Source organism: Caloenas nicobarica, chromosome 22 (assembly GCF_036013445.1).
Source record: "Caloenas nicobarica isolate bCalNic1 chromosome 22, bCalNic1.hap1, whole genome shotgun sequence".
NCBI classification, from domain to species: Eukaryota; Metazoa; Chordata; class Aves; order Columbiformes; family Columbidae; genus Caloenas; species Caloenas nicobarica.
This window is the reverse complement of record NC_088266.1, coordinates 5,929,409-5,943,066: the sequence shown is the minus strand read 5'-3', so window position 1 is coordinate 5,943,066 and position 13,658 is coordinate 5,929,409. Positions and strand designations below refer to the sequence as shown.

Sequence of the window (13,658 nt, the reverse complement as noted above, 5' to 3'; positions counted from 1 at the left end):
TCGGGTCCCGGGAATGTTTAATATCCCTGAATTACCTGTGCGGCTTTTTCTTATCCGTTAAAAATACTTAAAGCAAAAATGTTGCTGAGAATGAATGAATAGATCAGAACCGTTAGGGGATGGGGATTTCAAGCAGCAGCTGTGATAAGGTTTGCAGAGTTTGTTTCCTGATGGGCTTGTCCTGTCCCATGGAGCTTTGGAGCCTCGGTATTTGAAGGAATTCCTTCAGCCTCCTCCACTTCTGCTGTTTTCTGTCTGATCCCAGCGCTTGTTACCATGGGGATATTTACAGCCAAAGGAAGAGGCTGATTCTGCAAGGACTGAACTGCTTTAGCTCATCTATTTAAAAAGACATTTCAAGCAAGCACGGTACTGAGTATTTTGAGTAGAGTTTTCCTTCCCTGTGCAGTTTCAGTACTGAAGTCTTCTCTGTGGAAAGGTGAAACCTGCAAGGTGTTTGGAGATGTTTTCTACTTTCAACTTAATTCATCTTAAGCAGAACTCTCCATTGGTATTTTACAGCAAGGCAGTAGAAACCCGAACAGGATGTTTTAACCTGTATTTTGTGTGTGTGTGTGTAGATTTACAGAAGTGTCCTTTTTACTACATAATCATACTTTTCACGTGTGCAATTGGCAGAGAATTCTGGTCGCTGTAGTGCAAAGTGTGGATGAATTGGTAGAACTTCAGTTCACCACATCTCTTCAACTGAAATGAGAAGCCTTGGTCTAAAATGGTATGAACATAGTATAGCAGATGTTACTGAATTCTTTCCATCGTGAACATTCTATTCATAAGCAAAAGCAACAGTGGGAGCTGTCGTTTATTTGTCTACCAGTATGTGGAAAGATGTTTGGGTGGATGACTGACCTGGATGGACAGGCAAGTGTTCGGAATGATCTGTGGTTCATTTCAAAGTTTTTCAGGTTTCTGTGAGCAAAACTTGTTCTTCAGCTCAAGCCGTGCTTACTCTGACACGTAACTTCTCCTTTAACCTACAGGTTAGTGAAAAATGTATGCATTTGTATGTTTGTCTCCATTTGCTTCGAAATCCACAGCGAAGCTCAGGTTATACAGGAATTTTATGGGGTCCTAGTCTTGTTTGAGAGATACATATATTTATACATAGGCATATATATAGATATAAAATAAACTGACTAAACACAAGGTCAAAGTTATTTTCTATGCCAAAAAGAAATGTGAAGAGCAGCTGTGGTTTAGAGATGGGAGGTGTGTGCTCCCTTTGAGAGGAGAGCAGAGGGAGGCAGCTCCTGCGAACAGGGCTTGTGATACAATAATATTTCTAGCTGAGGCTGTGTACTCACAGGGGAAAAAAAATAAGTGGTTCCCATACGGAACTCTCTGGTCATCTTCATCATGTCCATTTGCAGCCCTGTGAGCTGTTGGATTTAGTGAATCCTGGGTGCAAGATGGGGAAGGCTGGGGGGTCAGAAACATGGGCTGATGGCAAAACTTCCGTTACGCAAAATCCCTTCAGCCTTGTCTTCAAATTGTCTGCGGTTTTATTTGGCTGCGGCTTTAAAAATGCGTCTGTTTTCTACAACTGGCAGAGTCCCTAGCTGCATTATCTCTGCATTACTTGTACGGAGGTCTGCGTGTGGATGGTAGAAACCACCTCCTGGCTCCACGAGAGGAGGAATCGGCTCGGGGGTGCTGGGGGAGCCCCGGTGGCTTGGGCAGGATCGCGGCACGGGCGCCTTCCCGGCCTTGCTGCTCTTGGCTTAGCAAATGTTTCATGGGTGTGGTTTAATTTTTTTTAAAAAAAAGCTGCAATGCAATCTGTGCTCTAATTTGAGGACACCATTTAGTGGTTTTAATTGTGTGACAGTATTTTGGTATTTTCAATACCCAGTAGTAGGTTAATGACTGTTCCTTGAAGAGTGGAGTTTATATAACACAAGTCATTACATAAGGAGGCTGATTGTGGCCTGAGGAACACAAGGAAAACAAATATGCAAGAATGCAAAACCCGGAACAAGCAAACTCTGTTTTGATGGCCCTGAGACACCTGAAAAATAGACGATAAGTTGTGTTCCAGCAAGGTGAGGATAACCTTGAGGAAGGCTGAGGATTTGGAGGTGAAACCACTGCCCGATGTAACCACCACCGACCTGTGTGTGATCTGTTCTTCCACATCGCACGGTTTGCATTAAAGAGAACAACAAACGAACAAGCAAAAAGTTGCCGGCTGGTCACTTCCTTTGATTTTTCCCAGAAGCTCCTAAACATGGCCTGAGTTGGACCGGCCCAACCCCGTGGTGAAATAAAACCGCGGCAGAACCTGAAGCTCGACCTTTTGCTTGGACCTTAGATCTCAGGTGTGATAGACGGGATGAAGTGCTGGGGGGGTAATTTCGCTTCTGCCACAAAAACGAGCGCGCCTCCTGTGTCTGCATCGCTCAGGGGGCCGAGATCCTTGGTGGAGGTGGGAATTGCTCCCAGTTCTGTTGCAAACACCCTCAAAGAAGAGCCGGGCACCCCCAGCCGCCTTTGGGTGCCCCTTTGGGCATCCTCCCCGGGATGGGCGCTGGACCCGGGCCGGGCGGGGGCACAGGGCTGGGGACCCCCCCGGAGGGGCCGAGGTGTTGGGAAGGAGGGAGGTGCCGTGGGAAGCGCGGGGGCGCGGCGGAGCTCGGGGCTCCGGGCCCCCCCAGCACCGCCCGGCCGGGCCGTGGTCCCTCCGGGACGCGAGGAAGACGGGGCCGACCCCGGGCGGGAGGAAGGGCGGGGTGAGGATGGCGTGTGGGATTCAAAATGCGGCCGAGCGCCGCTGCCGCCGGGGTTTCGCTGGGGAAAAGCGTGCGGCTGCGAGGCGGGAGAAGCCCCGCAAGGGCAGGTCCGCAGAGCTGTCGCTGCTGCTGCTGTCGCTCGCAATGAGCCGCTCCCGGAGCAGCGCCTCCCCACGTAGGTAAATGCCCGGGCTGGGGAGGGGGCGGCCGGCTCCGCCTGGGCGCATCTCCCCGCTGCATCCCGCATCCCGCCCCCGGGCCCGGGAGGGGCTGGGCCGGGGGCTCCCAGCACGGAGCCCAGCAGCGGGGACACGCAGCCCCGAGCCGGGAGGGTGGGTTATTTTTAGGGGGGGTGGTGGTTTGGGGTTTAGGGTATTTTTTTTTTTTTTTTTGTGCACCCAATGGGAGAGGGCTGATTTTGGGGAGGGTCGGGGAAGAGGATGCAATGAGGCTCCCCCGGACTGGGTGATTTTTGCAGCCTGCCTCCTCCTCCCCCAGCCTCCCCCCCTATCCCCCCCCCCCCCGGTTTTGGCTGGCTCGCTTTCCAATTGCTGCATGAAGGGCTGTGCTTGTGGCGGTGTGTGCCCGCTCCCGGAGACGTGGCGCACCTCCCTCGGCTGAGGCCGCCGGAAAGGGATATATATATATACACATACATATATATATATATATATTATTTTTTTTTACCTGTCACGTTTGTCCTAGAAAAATAAAAAAGTAAAACGGGGAGGGCTCGGGAGCCCGCGGCAGCCCCGGCCCGGGGGAGCGCGGGTGTGCGCGGGGGGCGCCCCGCCGCCCCTTCGCCCCCCGCCGCACCGCAGCGAGCGGGGCCGAGCGCGATGCGCCCCGGGCTGGGCTCTGCGGAATAGCGCGGCCGCCGCTCGCCGTCCGCGGGCTGGGGGCGGACGGACCCGACCGCTGGCAATTCCCTCTTGATGTCCATGAATGCAAACACCATGATTTTCATGATCCTGGGCGCCTCTATCGTTATGGTAAGAGATTTTGCTTATCTCCCTCCCCTCCATTCCCCCCTCCCCCCGCGCTGTCCCTTCGCCTGAGCACCTCCGTGTGTGTGCATGTGTGTGCGCCCCATTAAACACCCCAGATTATTTTATTTATGACTGCTTCAGTCTTTGGCAATCAAACTAGAGTCAATGTTTTATTCCATCATCCAGAGTTGACCAGATGCCTTGGTTATGGGCTCTTACAGGCAATAGCTTGCTTGATGGACATGAATGCGTTGTTGGACAGATTTCACAATTACATCTTACCGCATCTGCGAGGGGAAGACCGAGTTTGTCACTGCAACTGTGGCAGGTAAGTTACCTGCAGCGGCGCTCTGTCCTGTCCCCCAGCCCCTTCCCACCCCCTGTTTGGACGGCACAGCGAGGCGGTGGCCAGCGGCCGCCTGCTGCTGGCTGGACTCCCATGTTTGCATTCTGGCTGTGTCTCACCTTCCTCAGCAGCTCCTGCATGAACACAGGCTTGGCTTTTTGTTGGTTTGTTGTTTTTTTTTTTTCCCCCGGAAGAAGAGTTTTCTGTGGGCCTGGAAGCCCATTTTCCTTTGTGTCCATGCTTGTGTATATGCATCTGTGAGCCCTGGGAAAGTGAGTAACTTTCATTTAGACACTTATCATTTTGCCTTTGTTGTCACTGGGCTGTGTTGTTTCTCAGAGTGTTTGTGGTCTGGCTGTTGCGGTTGGTGGTTTTTAAATGGAACGGGCTTTGGAGAACCGAGCGGATCTCTGCCCCCGAAGGAGTGTTGCTCTCTAGGACAGTGTCACTTTGAGGCTTTGTAATCTTTGATCAGCTTTTAATTCTCTGTGGCTTTTCTCCTGAGAGTTGTGATGATTCTGGACAGAGCACACCGAGGTCTGTGCTTTTCTGGAGCGTTTAATAACCTGAGGGCATCGGGATGGATTCTGTGCAAGGAGTAACGTCTCTGCTGTGTACAAGTTTATGACTGGACAAATACCTGCCTCTCTCCACAGCTGTTTGGCAATGATGCTTAATTCTCCTAAACAGCGTAGCACTTCTTGTGTTGTGTGTCATCACTGAGATGCTCAACTTTGGCTGTCTTAGAGCCTGGGGACCGAGTTGTGGGGAGTTGGACTTCTCTCTTCTCCACGGGACTGCTGTTTGGGATCCTGCTCCCACGCTCCTCCAGGCCTCAGCCCCCCCGTGCCCGGGCACTCGCTGCCTGCTGGAGAGTTTCTTGTCTAGGGGGGAGTAAAGCAGCCTGACGCTGTGCCAGCTAAAGGCCGGGCTGGGGGAGCCCTCCCCTGCCACAGCCAACACTTCCATGGAGCTTTACTCCTCTTGGAGCTGCCTCTGGAACAAGCTGCATCCCGTCTCCCAGATGTCACATCCCTCTGGCGTCCCTGACGTGGAAGCAAAGCTGGAACTGGGATGTGCATCGTTTAACGAAGGGAAACGGCTCTGCCCTTCCGCTCTGCTTCACTCCCCGAAGGCGATCGGTGCCTTTCTCCCCCCTCCCGTGGCAGAACAGCACAGAAGGCACAAGCAGCATCTCTAGGGCCAAATGCAGCCAGGGCCTGAGTGATCTAGCGAACAAACCCTAAATACCAATACCTGGCTCCTTGGGCAGCTCTGCCTTAGGGTCAGTTGGGAATGCTGTGGATAAGAAAAGTCCGGTGTCTTTGACTTCTTTCTGGCAAGGACTGTCTTTTTCTTAGGTAATTTTTTGAGCCTTCTTGATGTTTTTCACTAGTTTGAGAGTCTTCCTCTGCCTCTTCAACCTGTTTTTCTTTTTGCTTATCACAGCTGTGTTCAGCAGTGCTGCAAATTGGCTACTGGTAATAGACTTGAACATCATCTGGAGCAACTGGGGAGCATCAGGTCTCACAGGTGGTGTTAGTGGAATGTGTCCTCTGCCCAAGACCGAGAAGGTGACGGGGCACTTCTCTGTGTGTCTGCAGAGATGCTGTTGAGGCAGATAAATTAGCCACGGCACTCTCCCCAGGCATAGTTAGCTCATTTCTTAGAAAAAGCCCAAAAGAGCTTCCAAATTGTCAAGCGTGGACCTGAGGTTTACCGGTTCCTTTAGGTATGTAGAAGTGATGGCTCCTGCCATCAGACACAGCACAACGATGTCCACTCCTGGGCATGGGCTCTTGTTGGGCACGAGCATCGTTTCTGATGTGTGGCTGCTCTGAGGTAGGAGGCGCTTGCACGAAGCATCCCTGTGCAATGGGACTTTGCGTGGCCTCATGCTCAGGTTTGGTCTGTGATCCCCACCTGCTCTGACCTGCCGCCCGAACGCTGCTGTTTGGAGTTTTCTGATTTAAAAGGCAGGTGATGCTGAACGTACTTTGTCCCTTCTATCAGGTTTAGTGCACAGAGCACGAGCCATAAGCAATTCTGCCTTGCGCTGGGCAAGGATGTGACCTGGAGCATGTTGCGAGCAATGGTATCAGGGGCTGATAAACGCCTCTTAATTTACCAGTAACCAAAGGGAGTCCTTGGAGGAGGGAACTGGCTGCAGTTCAGTGTGTTGCAGGGGAAAATGGGCAAAATGAGTAGATGTTGCAGGAATGGAATGAGGAATTAGAATAAATGAAGATTGTTGGAGCATCTTGCTGGACACGGGAGAACGCAGAAGGCGCTTGTGAAGGTTCTGCGGTGCGGTTTTCCACGCCTGCCCGTGGCTGTGGGGACTGGACCCCACGGCTGACCGGCTGCGTGGGGCTGGGGGGTGATGCTGCCTGGGGTGCCTGTGCAACCGTGCAAAGAAACGGGTGGTCAAGGCTGACGCGTATTTGCCATCCGTTAAGCGGAAATGTCCACCGAGCCGCTGTTTTCAGTTCGAGTGAGCCCGGGCTGGACGGTGCCATTGGCACAGGAGTGGTCCAGCTCCGGGAGCTGAGGCGGGTCGTGCTCTGGGCTGTGGGTGGGAGCAGGTGTCCTCATCTATGGTAGGACAAGGGGTGATGGTTTTAAACTAAAGGAGGGAGATTCAGGCTGGATGTAAGAAATTGTTGGCCCTGAGGGTGGTGAGAGCCTGGCCCAGGTTCCCAGAGAGGTGGTGGATGAACCATCCCTGGAGACATCCCCGGCCAGGCTGGACGGGGCTCTGAGCAACCCGAGCTGGTGCAGATGTCCCTGCTCATGGCAGGGGGGGCTCTGGGGAGCTGGGAAGGGCCCTTCAGCCCAAACCCTTCTGCGATTCTATGATCTGTGCGGTGTGGTGTTGCCGTCAGGCTGGACCGGCGCGTTCCCACTCGGCTGCCCTCCCGGCAGCACTACAGCCAAGGAGGGAAACCCGTTGGAACCGCTGAGGCCAAAGCGCAGCTGTTCGGGGGGAAAACAGTCCTGGCAGTTGCTTGGGAAGGGAATCTGATGTCATGATGGCGCGTGGAGCGAGAACATCAGCAGAGAGACAGGGCTGGCCCTGGCACCTGGTGCTGCTGCTGCGCCTGCAGACGTGCCTGGGCCGGCGGCGGCTGTTCCTCTCCAACATCTGCCTCCTCGCTGGAGGAAGAGGGGGTGACAGCCACGTTTAGCACCCTCCGTCCTCAGCATGCGGGGATGCTCAGGCTGTTCAAACCGCTGTGTTCTGGCATGCAGGCAGCCCAGGCTCTCTGCTCCCACCTCCTTGGGACATACCTGTCCCCAGGAGAGAGCGGGGCCGTGCCGGGCTGCAGGAGGGTGGCACAGCCCGAATGGCTCCGTCCCAGCCAGGAAAGGGTCCTGTCGGGAAGCAGAGCGCTGGCAGCAGAGCAGGAGCTGGGTGATGTCATGCAAAAGGAAAAACACCAAAGGGCGTCCGTGGGAGCAGGGCGAGTTGGAGAGAACAGGTGACACGTGCGTGGAGCAAGGACCCCTCAAAACATCCCGGGGGGCTTGGAAGTTCCCTGTCTGGGAAAGGACAGGGACCTCGGGAGCTCTGGCATGTATTCTCCTTGCCACTGACCTTCTGAGTGACCTTGGGTAGGTCTTTCCCTGCCAGGCGAAGCCTCTCTCCGTGAGCGGGGTTGAGAAAGCCTGAGTGTCAGTCTTACCAAAATGCTAATACGCAGCAGCAGAGCAGCCTGGCCAGCCCTCAGGTCACCTCCTTCTGCCCAGGGGACACTTCACCCCTGCTCTCTGGGCCTGATCCCGTCTCAGGCTGTGTGGGCACCTCCCGAGCATCGAGACCCTGCGATGCCACCGGCTGCTGCCCAGGGCTGCTGCAGCGTGGAGGGTCCCGGGGAGACGGTTCCACCTGTGCGGCGGTGCCATCCACACGCTCTGCAGCCTGGCAGTGCTGGCAATGGCTCTGGGAGGTGCTGGGCTGTTTGTTGTGTTTGCAGAGAGGCTGCAAGGTCAGACAGGGATGCAGGACAGAGGCTCTGTGCCTCCCTCTCGCTCTGCTTGCAGCCCCATGTCTTTGGGGGTGGCCAGGAGGGCAGGATAAGCCGTGTCCCCCCAAATCCTGCTGAAGCTGGGGAAACGGGTCAGTCCAGCCGGGTTGTGACAGCTGCAACGTGAGCCTGAGAGATGTGACACGTCTGCCACGACAGACGGACACCTCGGGAGGGAGCCAAGCTGAGCCAGAGCACCAGCGATGCCCACGACCCCGGCAGCGCGGGGGAGCGGAGGGTGTAGAGGCAGCGACGGGTTCTTTGCATTTAAAACAAGGCATCAGTGGTGCTTTTTGCAAGGCTCCGGTGCTGTGTGTCGGCTGCAGCAGCCAGCGCACACGCAAGGTCACTGCAAGGGACAATAGCGCTTTGGGCAGCTCCGTGGTGAGACATGCCAGCCGTGCTGGCCGCGGCTCCGCTCCGCTTGCCCCGGGAGGGAGGAGAGGAGGTTTTCCCCCTTTGTCACGAAGTCTGGGAGAGGGGACAGGGATGCTCCAGCTCGAGCACACATGCACAGACACAAACACCGCGCTCCTTCTGCCCAGCAGCTTCGGTCTCTCACCCGAGCCAGGTGCTGTCTGGCTGGGGACAGCTCAGCAAATCCAACCTCGCGTCAGGAGAGCAGCTGCCGGCACGGCACGCAGAAAGGAGCTGCAGGCACCAGAGGGCTGTCGGGCCCTTCCTGCCGCCCCCGAGGTGCCACTCAGCCCAGCAGTGGCCAAAGGGACTGGGAGAGCTGGAGGAGATCCCGCTGCGGCGTGCAGAGTCAGCTGTGCCGAGGAGAGGGAGCGGAGGTGACCGCGTCCCTTCCCGCGATGTCCTGCAAGCGGAGAACAAGAGCGGTGGAGAAAAGCAGACTGTGCGGTGGGAAAAACATCTCGTGAAGGATGGGAGGAGAGTGTCCCGTGTTCCTGCGGTGCCGCGTGTGTGTACAAATACAAGTGCTGCAGGCACATCCCTGCCCCTGAGCACTGGGGGAATTTGGCAGTGGGAGGACTGCGCCCCAGGACTCTCTTCAGGTACAGAGCTGAGACGTCCCATAAAAACCACCTCATGGGTGGACTGAGCTCCGCACTCACGTCCCAGGAACGGGTCCGTCCTCGATGCGTCTGGGAGGTTTTGCTTCTCTCAGCCCCAGAGATGGCTGCGGGTTAGTGATGCTCTGCATGGGGAGGCTTTAGGTAGAACGTCGGGTTCTCTGCTCCTGCTGAGGCAACTCGAGCTCTCGATCATTTCAAGGAGCTGAGGCTTCTGGAGGTGTTTGTGGACTCAGCTCTTGGGCTGTTTCTGTACTACAAGTAGCAAAAGGGAGCAAGTTAAGGACCTGCCAGGTATCCCTGACAGTGACTGGGGACGCGTGGCACATGGGCTGTGTGTCAGATTCGCCTTTTCACCTTCTGCAAAGCTGCTCGGCTGCTTCCCACCCCCTGTGCCACGGCACCAGGTTGTGTCCCAGCCCTACGTGCCTCCATCTGCCGGGAGCTGGTGCCTCCAGTGCAGGTGCCTCCATTAAGCCGTGTCTGGGATTAGGGCTGTTTTCAGTAGGTTCCTTTGAGTGGAGGTTTGTTTGCGTAAATATTTGGACGTTTCTCAGGCGTGATTATTGAGCAACCTGCGCTTCATGCATATTCAGAGGCCTCCGGCGATTGCGTCCTCGCCTGCGTGCGGGAGCAGGGTCGGGTCCGCGGGGGTGGGAGGGATGCGAGTGTAGGGGATGCTGTGCGGGTGGGTGATGCTGGGGAGAATGCATGAAACCGTGTCCTGGCCTTGAGCTGGGAGCACTGGGGATGCACCTGTGGGGAGCCCCTGCAGCCCAAACCACCCCGGTAGGAACCTGAGGTGGTCGGGGAGCTCGCGTGACTTTTCCAGGAGCGACGCGCTGCGGGGTCCCTGCCACCCGCTGCCCCGGGATGATGAGTTCACGGCGTGTTTCCAAGTGCTTCCTCCATGGCTGTAAACGTCTCACAGGGGAACGCTACAGTTCTCCTGGCTGCTGGGCTTTGAACAGTGCGGTCCTTCAAACATGGGAGTAACAGCCGAAATGTTTCATGTGGGTGAGGCAGACTTGGTTAACGGTTGGACCGACGATCTTAAAGGTCTTTTCCAACCAAAAAAAATTCTGTTTTGTTCTGAGAGATGTGACATGAAGCAGAAGAGCTTGGGGAAGCGCTGTGAAGCTGCTGGTGCTGCATGGCAGAGGAGTTTGTAGCCCCCGCGAGAAGGATGCTGTGATTGCACTCGCAGGGCTGCGTTCTCAATTCTCTGACCGTGTGTCCTCACAGGAGCAAAGTGTTATTAACCTCTGCCCGTGAACACGAAGGCTGTGGTGCCCTTTATGTCCCTGGAGGGGTGACCCCTCCGACCTCATGCTGTCCTTAATATTATCTTCCGTTTTACAGATGACAGACTTAGGCACAGAGAGCCCGAGTGTCAGGGACGCGACACAAGTTCCAGGCAGGGGTTTGGGTTTTTATCCTTTTCTGTCTCGCTCTCTGCCAATTCCTCCGCTGACAAAAGCACAAAGAGCCAAGACGGCACTTCTGCTCCCAGGGATGTTGGTAGAAACTCGATGGAGTTGTGTTAAATCAGCCCCTGGCCACAAGAACAGGCGCTGGATGGGACAAAACCCACACTTTGCTCTTCTCCGCTGATGCTTTTCCCCGTTTCTGTTCCCCGCAACAGGCATCACGTCCATTATGTTATTCCGTATGACGGGGACCAGTCGGTGGTGGACTCCTCGGAGAATTACTTTGTGACTGACAATGTAACCAAGCAAGAGATCGATCTGATGCTGGGACTTTTGCTGGGCTTTTGTATAAGCTGGTTTCTGGTGTGGATGGACGGGGTTCTCCACTACGCGGTGCGGGCCTGGAGAACCAGCCGACGGTATGGTAAGTGCAGCCCCGCGGGCTCCCCGCCCGGCCTCGTATCTTTGGAAAAGCAAGAATATTTACGGGGAAATAGCCGAGGATCCTCGCCCCGAGGGCTCTGCTTCGGGAAGCGTCAAGGACGTGGTGCAAAGGGCTGCTTGATAAAAGCGACACCTTCACCCGTAGCCAGGCTGATAGATGGGGGTTGTGTCCCTGCACATGTGGGTGGAATATCTCCCAGGCCACGCAAAACTTGCCCGGAATCCGGATTTTTCTGTGCGTGGCGTTTGCAGCCGGGCGCGCGCGTCAGCCTCTTGTTGTTTGCATGCACCCGAGGCAATGCGGTGACAACGACAGGCGTTTCTGTGTTGTGTCAGCTGAGGTTCCCCCCTCCTCGTTGCTCTTCCAGATGTGTCGATTTTTTTTCCAGAAGTGCCATCAGCCCCACAGGGCCAAGTGTTAGCCGTGCCAGTTAGTCGTTGGACCAGTTAACTTAGCAACCTGAACTAACAGAACCAACAGATGCTCCTTCAGAGGCCCCGCTGCCCCTCTTTGCTCTCTCAGCATGGACGTCCCATGGACTTTAATTGTCGGAAGGGGAAAAAAGACAGAAAAGCTATTAAAATGGTGAATGTCTTGAAGTTCCATAGTACTACCTCCGATTCAGCAGGGCTGGGCTGAGATGCTGTAGTGAGAGCAGCAATATTGCTCTTCCGAGCTCTTGCCTCTCGTTACAGACCTACAGACATGTTATCGCCATCTAACCTACCTCCTTGCGATTGAATACTGCATAGATTTTTATTTTTAGTAACACAGGGTAGTGCTAGTAATTAATTTAGTATTTAAGCTGAACTATCTTTTTTTTTTCTTTCATTTTTTTCTCTCCCTGTGTGTGCATATTCGCAGGCTTCAAGACGGGGGTGGCCAATATACTGTGCAAAATAATGAATGTTGAGCTTTTATGTATTTCCTCTTCATTCAAATCAACTATGCAAATGTAGTCATTTTAAAGGCAATAAGCCTTTACCTATTTCTTCACTGAATGAGTACCTAGGCTGAAATTTCCTTCTAAAGATAGAAACGGTGGCTGTGAGGGGTGGGGAGTCATACAAACTACTGCACTGGTACAGAGTGTAGAGCCCTCCCTGGAAGACAAGAGCACCACTCAGCAATGACTCAATGTCACATTGTGGCCTGATCAGCTTCAATTTTGGTCTGTTAGAATAACCTATAGCTCCTTCCCGACGGAAGAGATTTCTTAAAATAGAAAATATTCTATGGGAACTCAGACATCAAGTTGCGCTTCAGGGTAGCTGCAGTGCTGGTCAGAGCAGGCACGTACCAATCATCGCAATAATTCAACTTTACACAGTCGGTAGTTCTCTGGGACTTTCAAATTCTCCTTGGTGGGGCCGGGCCGTGTGTATTTCTGTGTGGAATGACCCAAAGCTCTCACAAAAGCGAACGGCAGCCAAAATGTTGCTGCGGGGGAAGGTTTGTGGGCTGAGCCTGGTTTCTGCGGAGCGGGGCTGGGCAGGGCAGGAGGACATCCCCACGCCTGGAACCCCTCATCTTCCTTCTCCTCTCTGCCTTCCAGACAATTCCTGGTCGTGGATTCCCAAATTTTGTAACTTGAAGGAGTTCAGAAAACGTCACCACAGGCAGTACGAGGAGGCGACTGGGAACATGGTGCACATCAAACAGAAGCTGTACCATAACGGGCACCCGAGCCCACGGCACCTCTGAGGATCGTCCTCCCCGCCAGAGACTGCAGTGAGCGTTTCAAAAAAAGGACTTTGCTCTTCTGCCAGGGGAGCAGCTCCTGGTTGCCCCTCTGTGGAAGGCAGCCGAGGACGCGGTTTTATTTCCCCATCCGTGCGCCCCCGTGGCACACCACCATGCACAACTAAGCCAGTCCTGGATGCTACGCAGCCAAGACATTGCACTGTGTTCCACGTTTTATTGTCAGACTTGTGTACATATGTAAAAAGCAGACGAACAAAATCAAACAAACAAACAAAAAAAAAAAAAAAAAAGAGAAAAGAGATTTGCATTATACTTTCCGTCCCCGTTTCCCGGCATTCACGCTGTCCTGCACATCCAGCTACCCTGTGGGGGATGTTGGCCACGGGTATGGAGGTGGGACAACATGAAGAAGATGCAGAATTTCTCATCCAAGAGCTCGAGTCCCCCATTTCTTTGGTCCCTTGGCTTGGTTTTGCTCCGCTCTGTTCCTCCCGTTTCTCGAATGGCTTGGCCGGCCGCAGGTTTGGATGGGGACTGCCGGCAGTGGGGTCGGAGGCACAGCAGCCCCTCTGCTTTGGTTCGTGGGTTTGGGGAGTTGCTGTGGGGGAAGGAAGTCCTGGGAATATATAATGGATTTGTTCTCTGCATTGCTATACACTGAAACCTGCCTTAAGCAATCCAGGAAATCTTTGTACCAGGGGAGCGGCACTCTAAGGCATGAGTTTGTTTAACGGGGCTGGGGCTGACTGGTTTACACCACTTTTATAGTGGCGGTACCCCGCTGGCGGCAGTGCCGTTAACTCTTCTCTAATGGAGAGGGGCTGCTCCTGATGTGTGGGGAGAAAGTGCATTGAGTTGAATAGTGTTAGAGCTGATTTGTACCCTGATCCTACCCGTCTGCTGGTAAACGCTCCTCGCCGGGGAGAAAT

The 13,658-nt window shown here is 54.4% G+C and overlaps 1 protein-coding gene across 2 annotated transcripts; it reads left to right on the top strand.

The window, feature by feature from the left end:
• The first annotated feature begins 3,685 nt into the window (after nt 1-3,685).
• Nucleotides 3,686-12,729, top strand: TMEM240 (transmembrane protein 240). 2 transcript variants are annotated; one of them, XM_065650206.1, is made up of 4 exons: nt 3,686-3,742; nt 3,961-4,067; nt 10,796-11,004; nt 12,581-12,729. In XM_065650206.1, exons 1-4 carry the CDS (start codon nt 3,686-3,688, stop codon nt 12,727-12,729), a joined length of 522 nt encoding a protein of 173 aa, XP_065506278.1. The 2 variants fall into 2 exon arrangements, with proteins under 2 accessions (XP_065506278.1, XP_065506276.1); XM_065650204.1 differs by lacking the exon at nt 3,686-3,742 and having other exon boundaries at nt 3,868-4,067.
• The last annotated feature ends 929 nt before the right edge of the window (nt 12,730-13,658 follow it).

Bases quoted from the DNA above. Each gene is read 5' to 3' on its own strand.
- TMEM240 (XM_065650204.1), top strand. From the start codon at position 3,868: ATGACTGCTTCAGTCTTTGGCAATCAAACTAGAGTCAATGTTTTATTC. The intron at 4,068-10,795 runs GTAAGTTACCTG...TCCCCGCAACAG, and splicing joins TGTCACTGCAACTGTGGCAG to GCATCACGTCCATTATGTTA. The intron at 11,005-12,580 runs GTAAGTGCAGCC...TCTGCCTTCCAG, and splicing joins GAGAACCAGCCGACGGTATG to ACAATTCCTGGTCGTGGATT.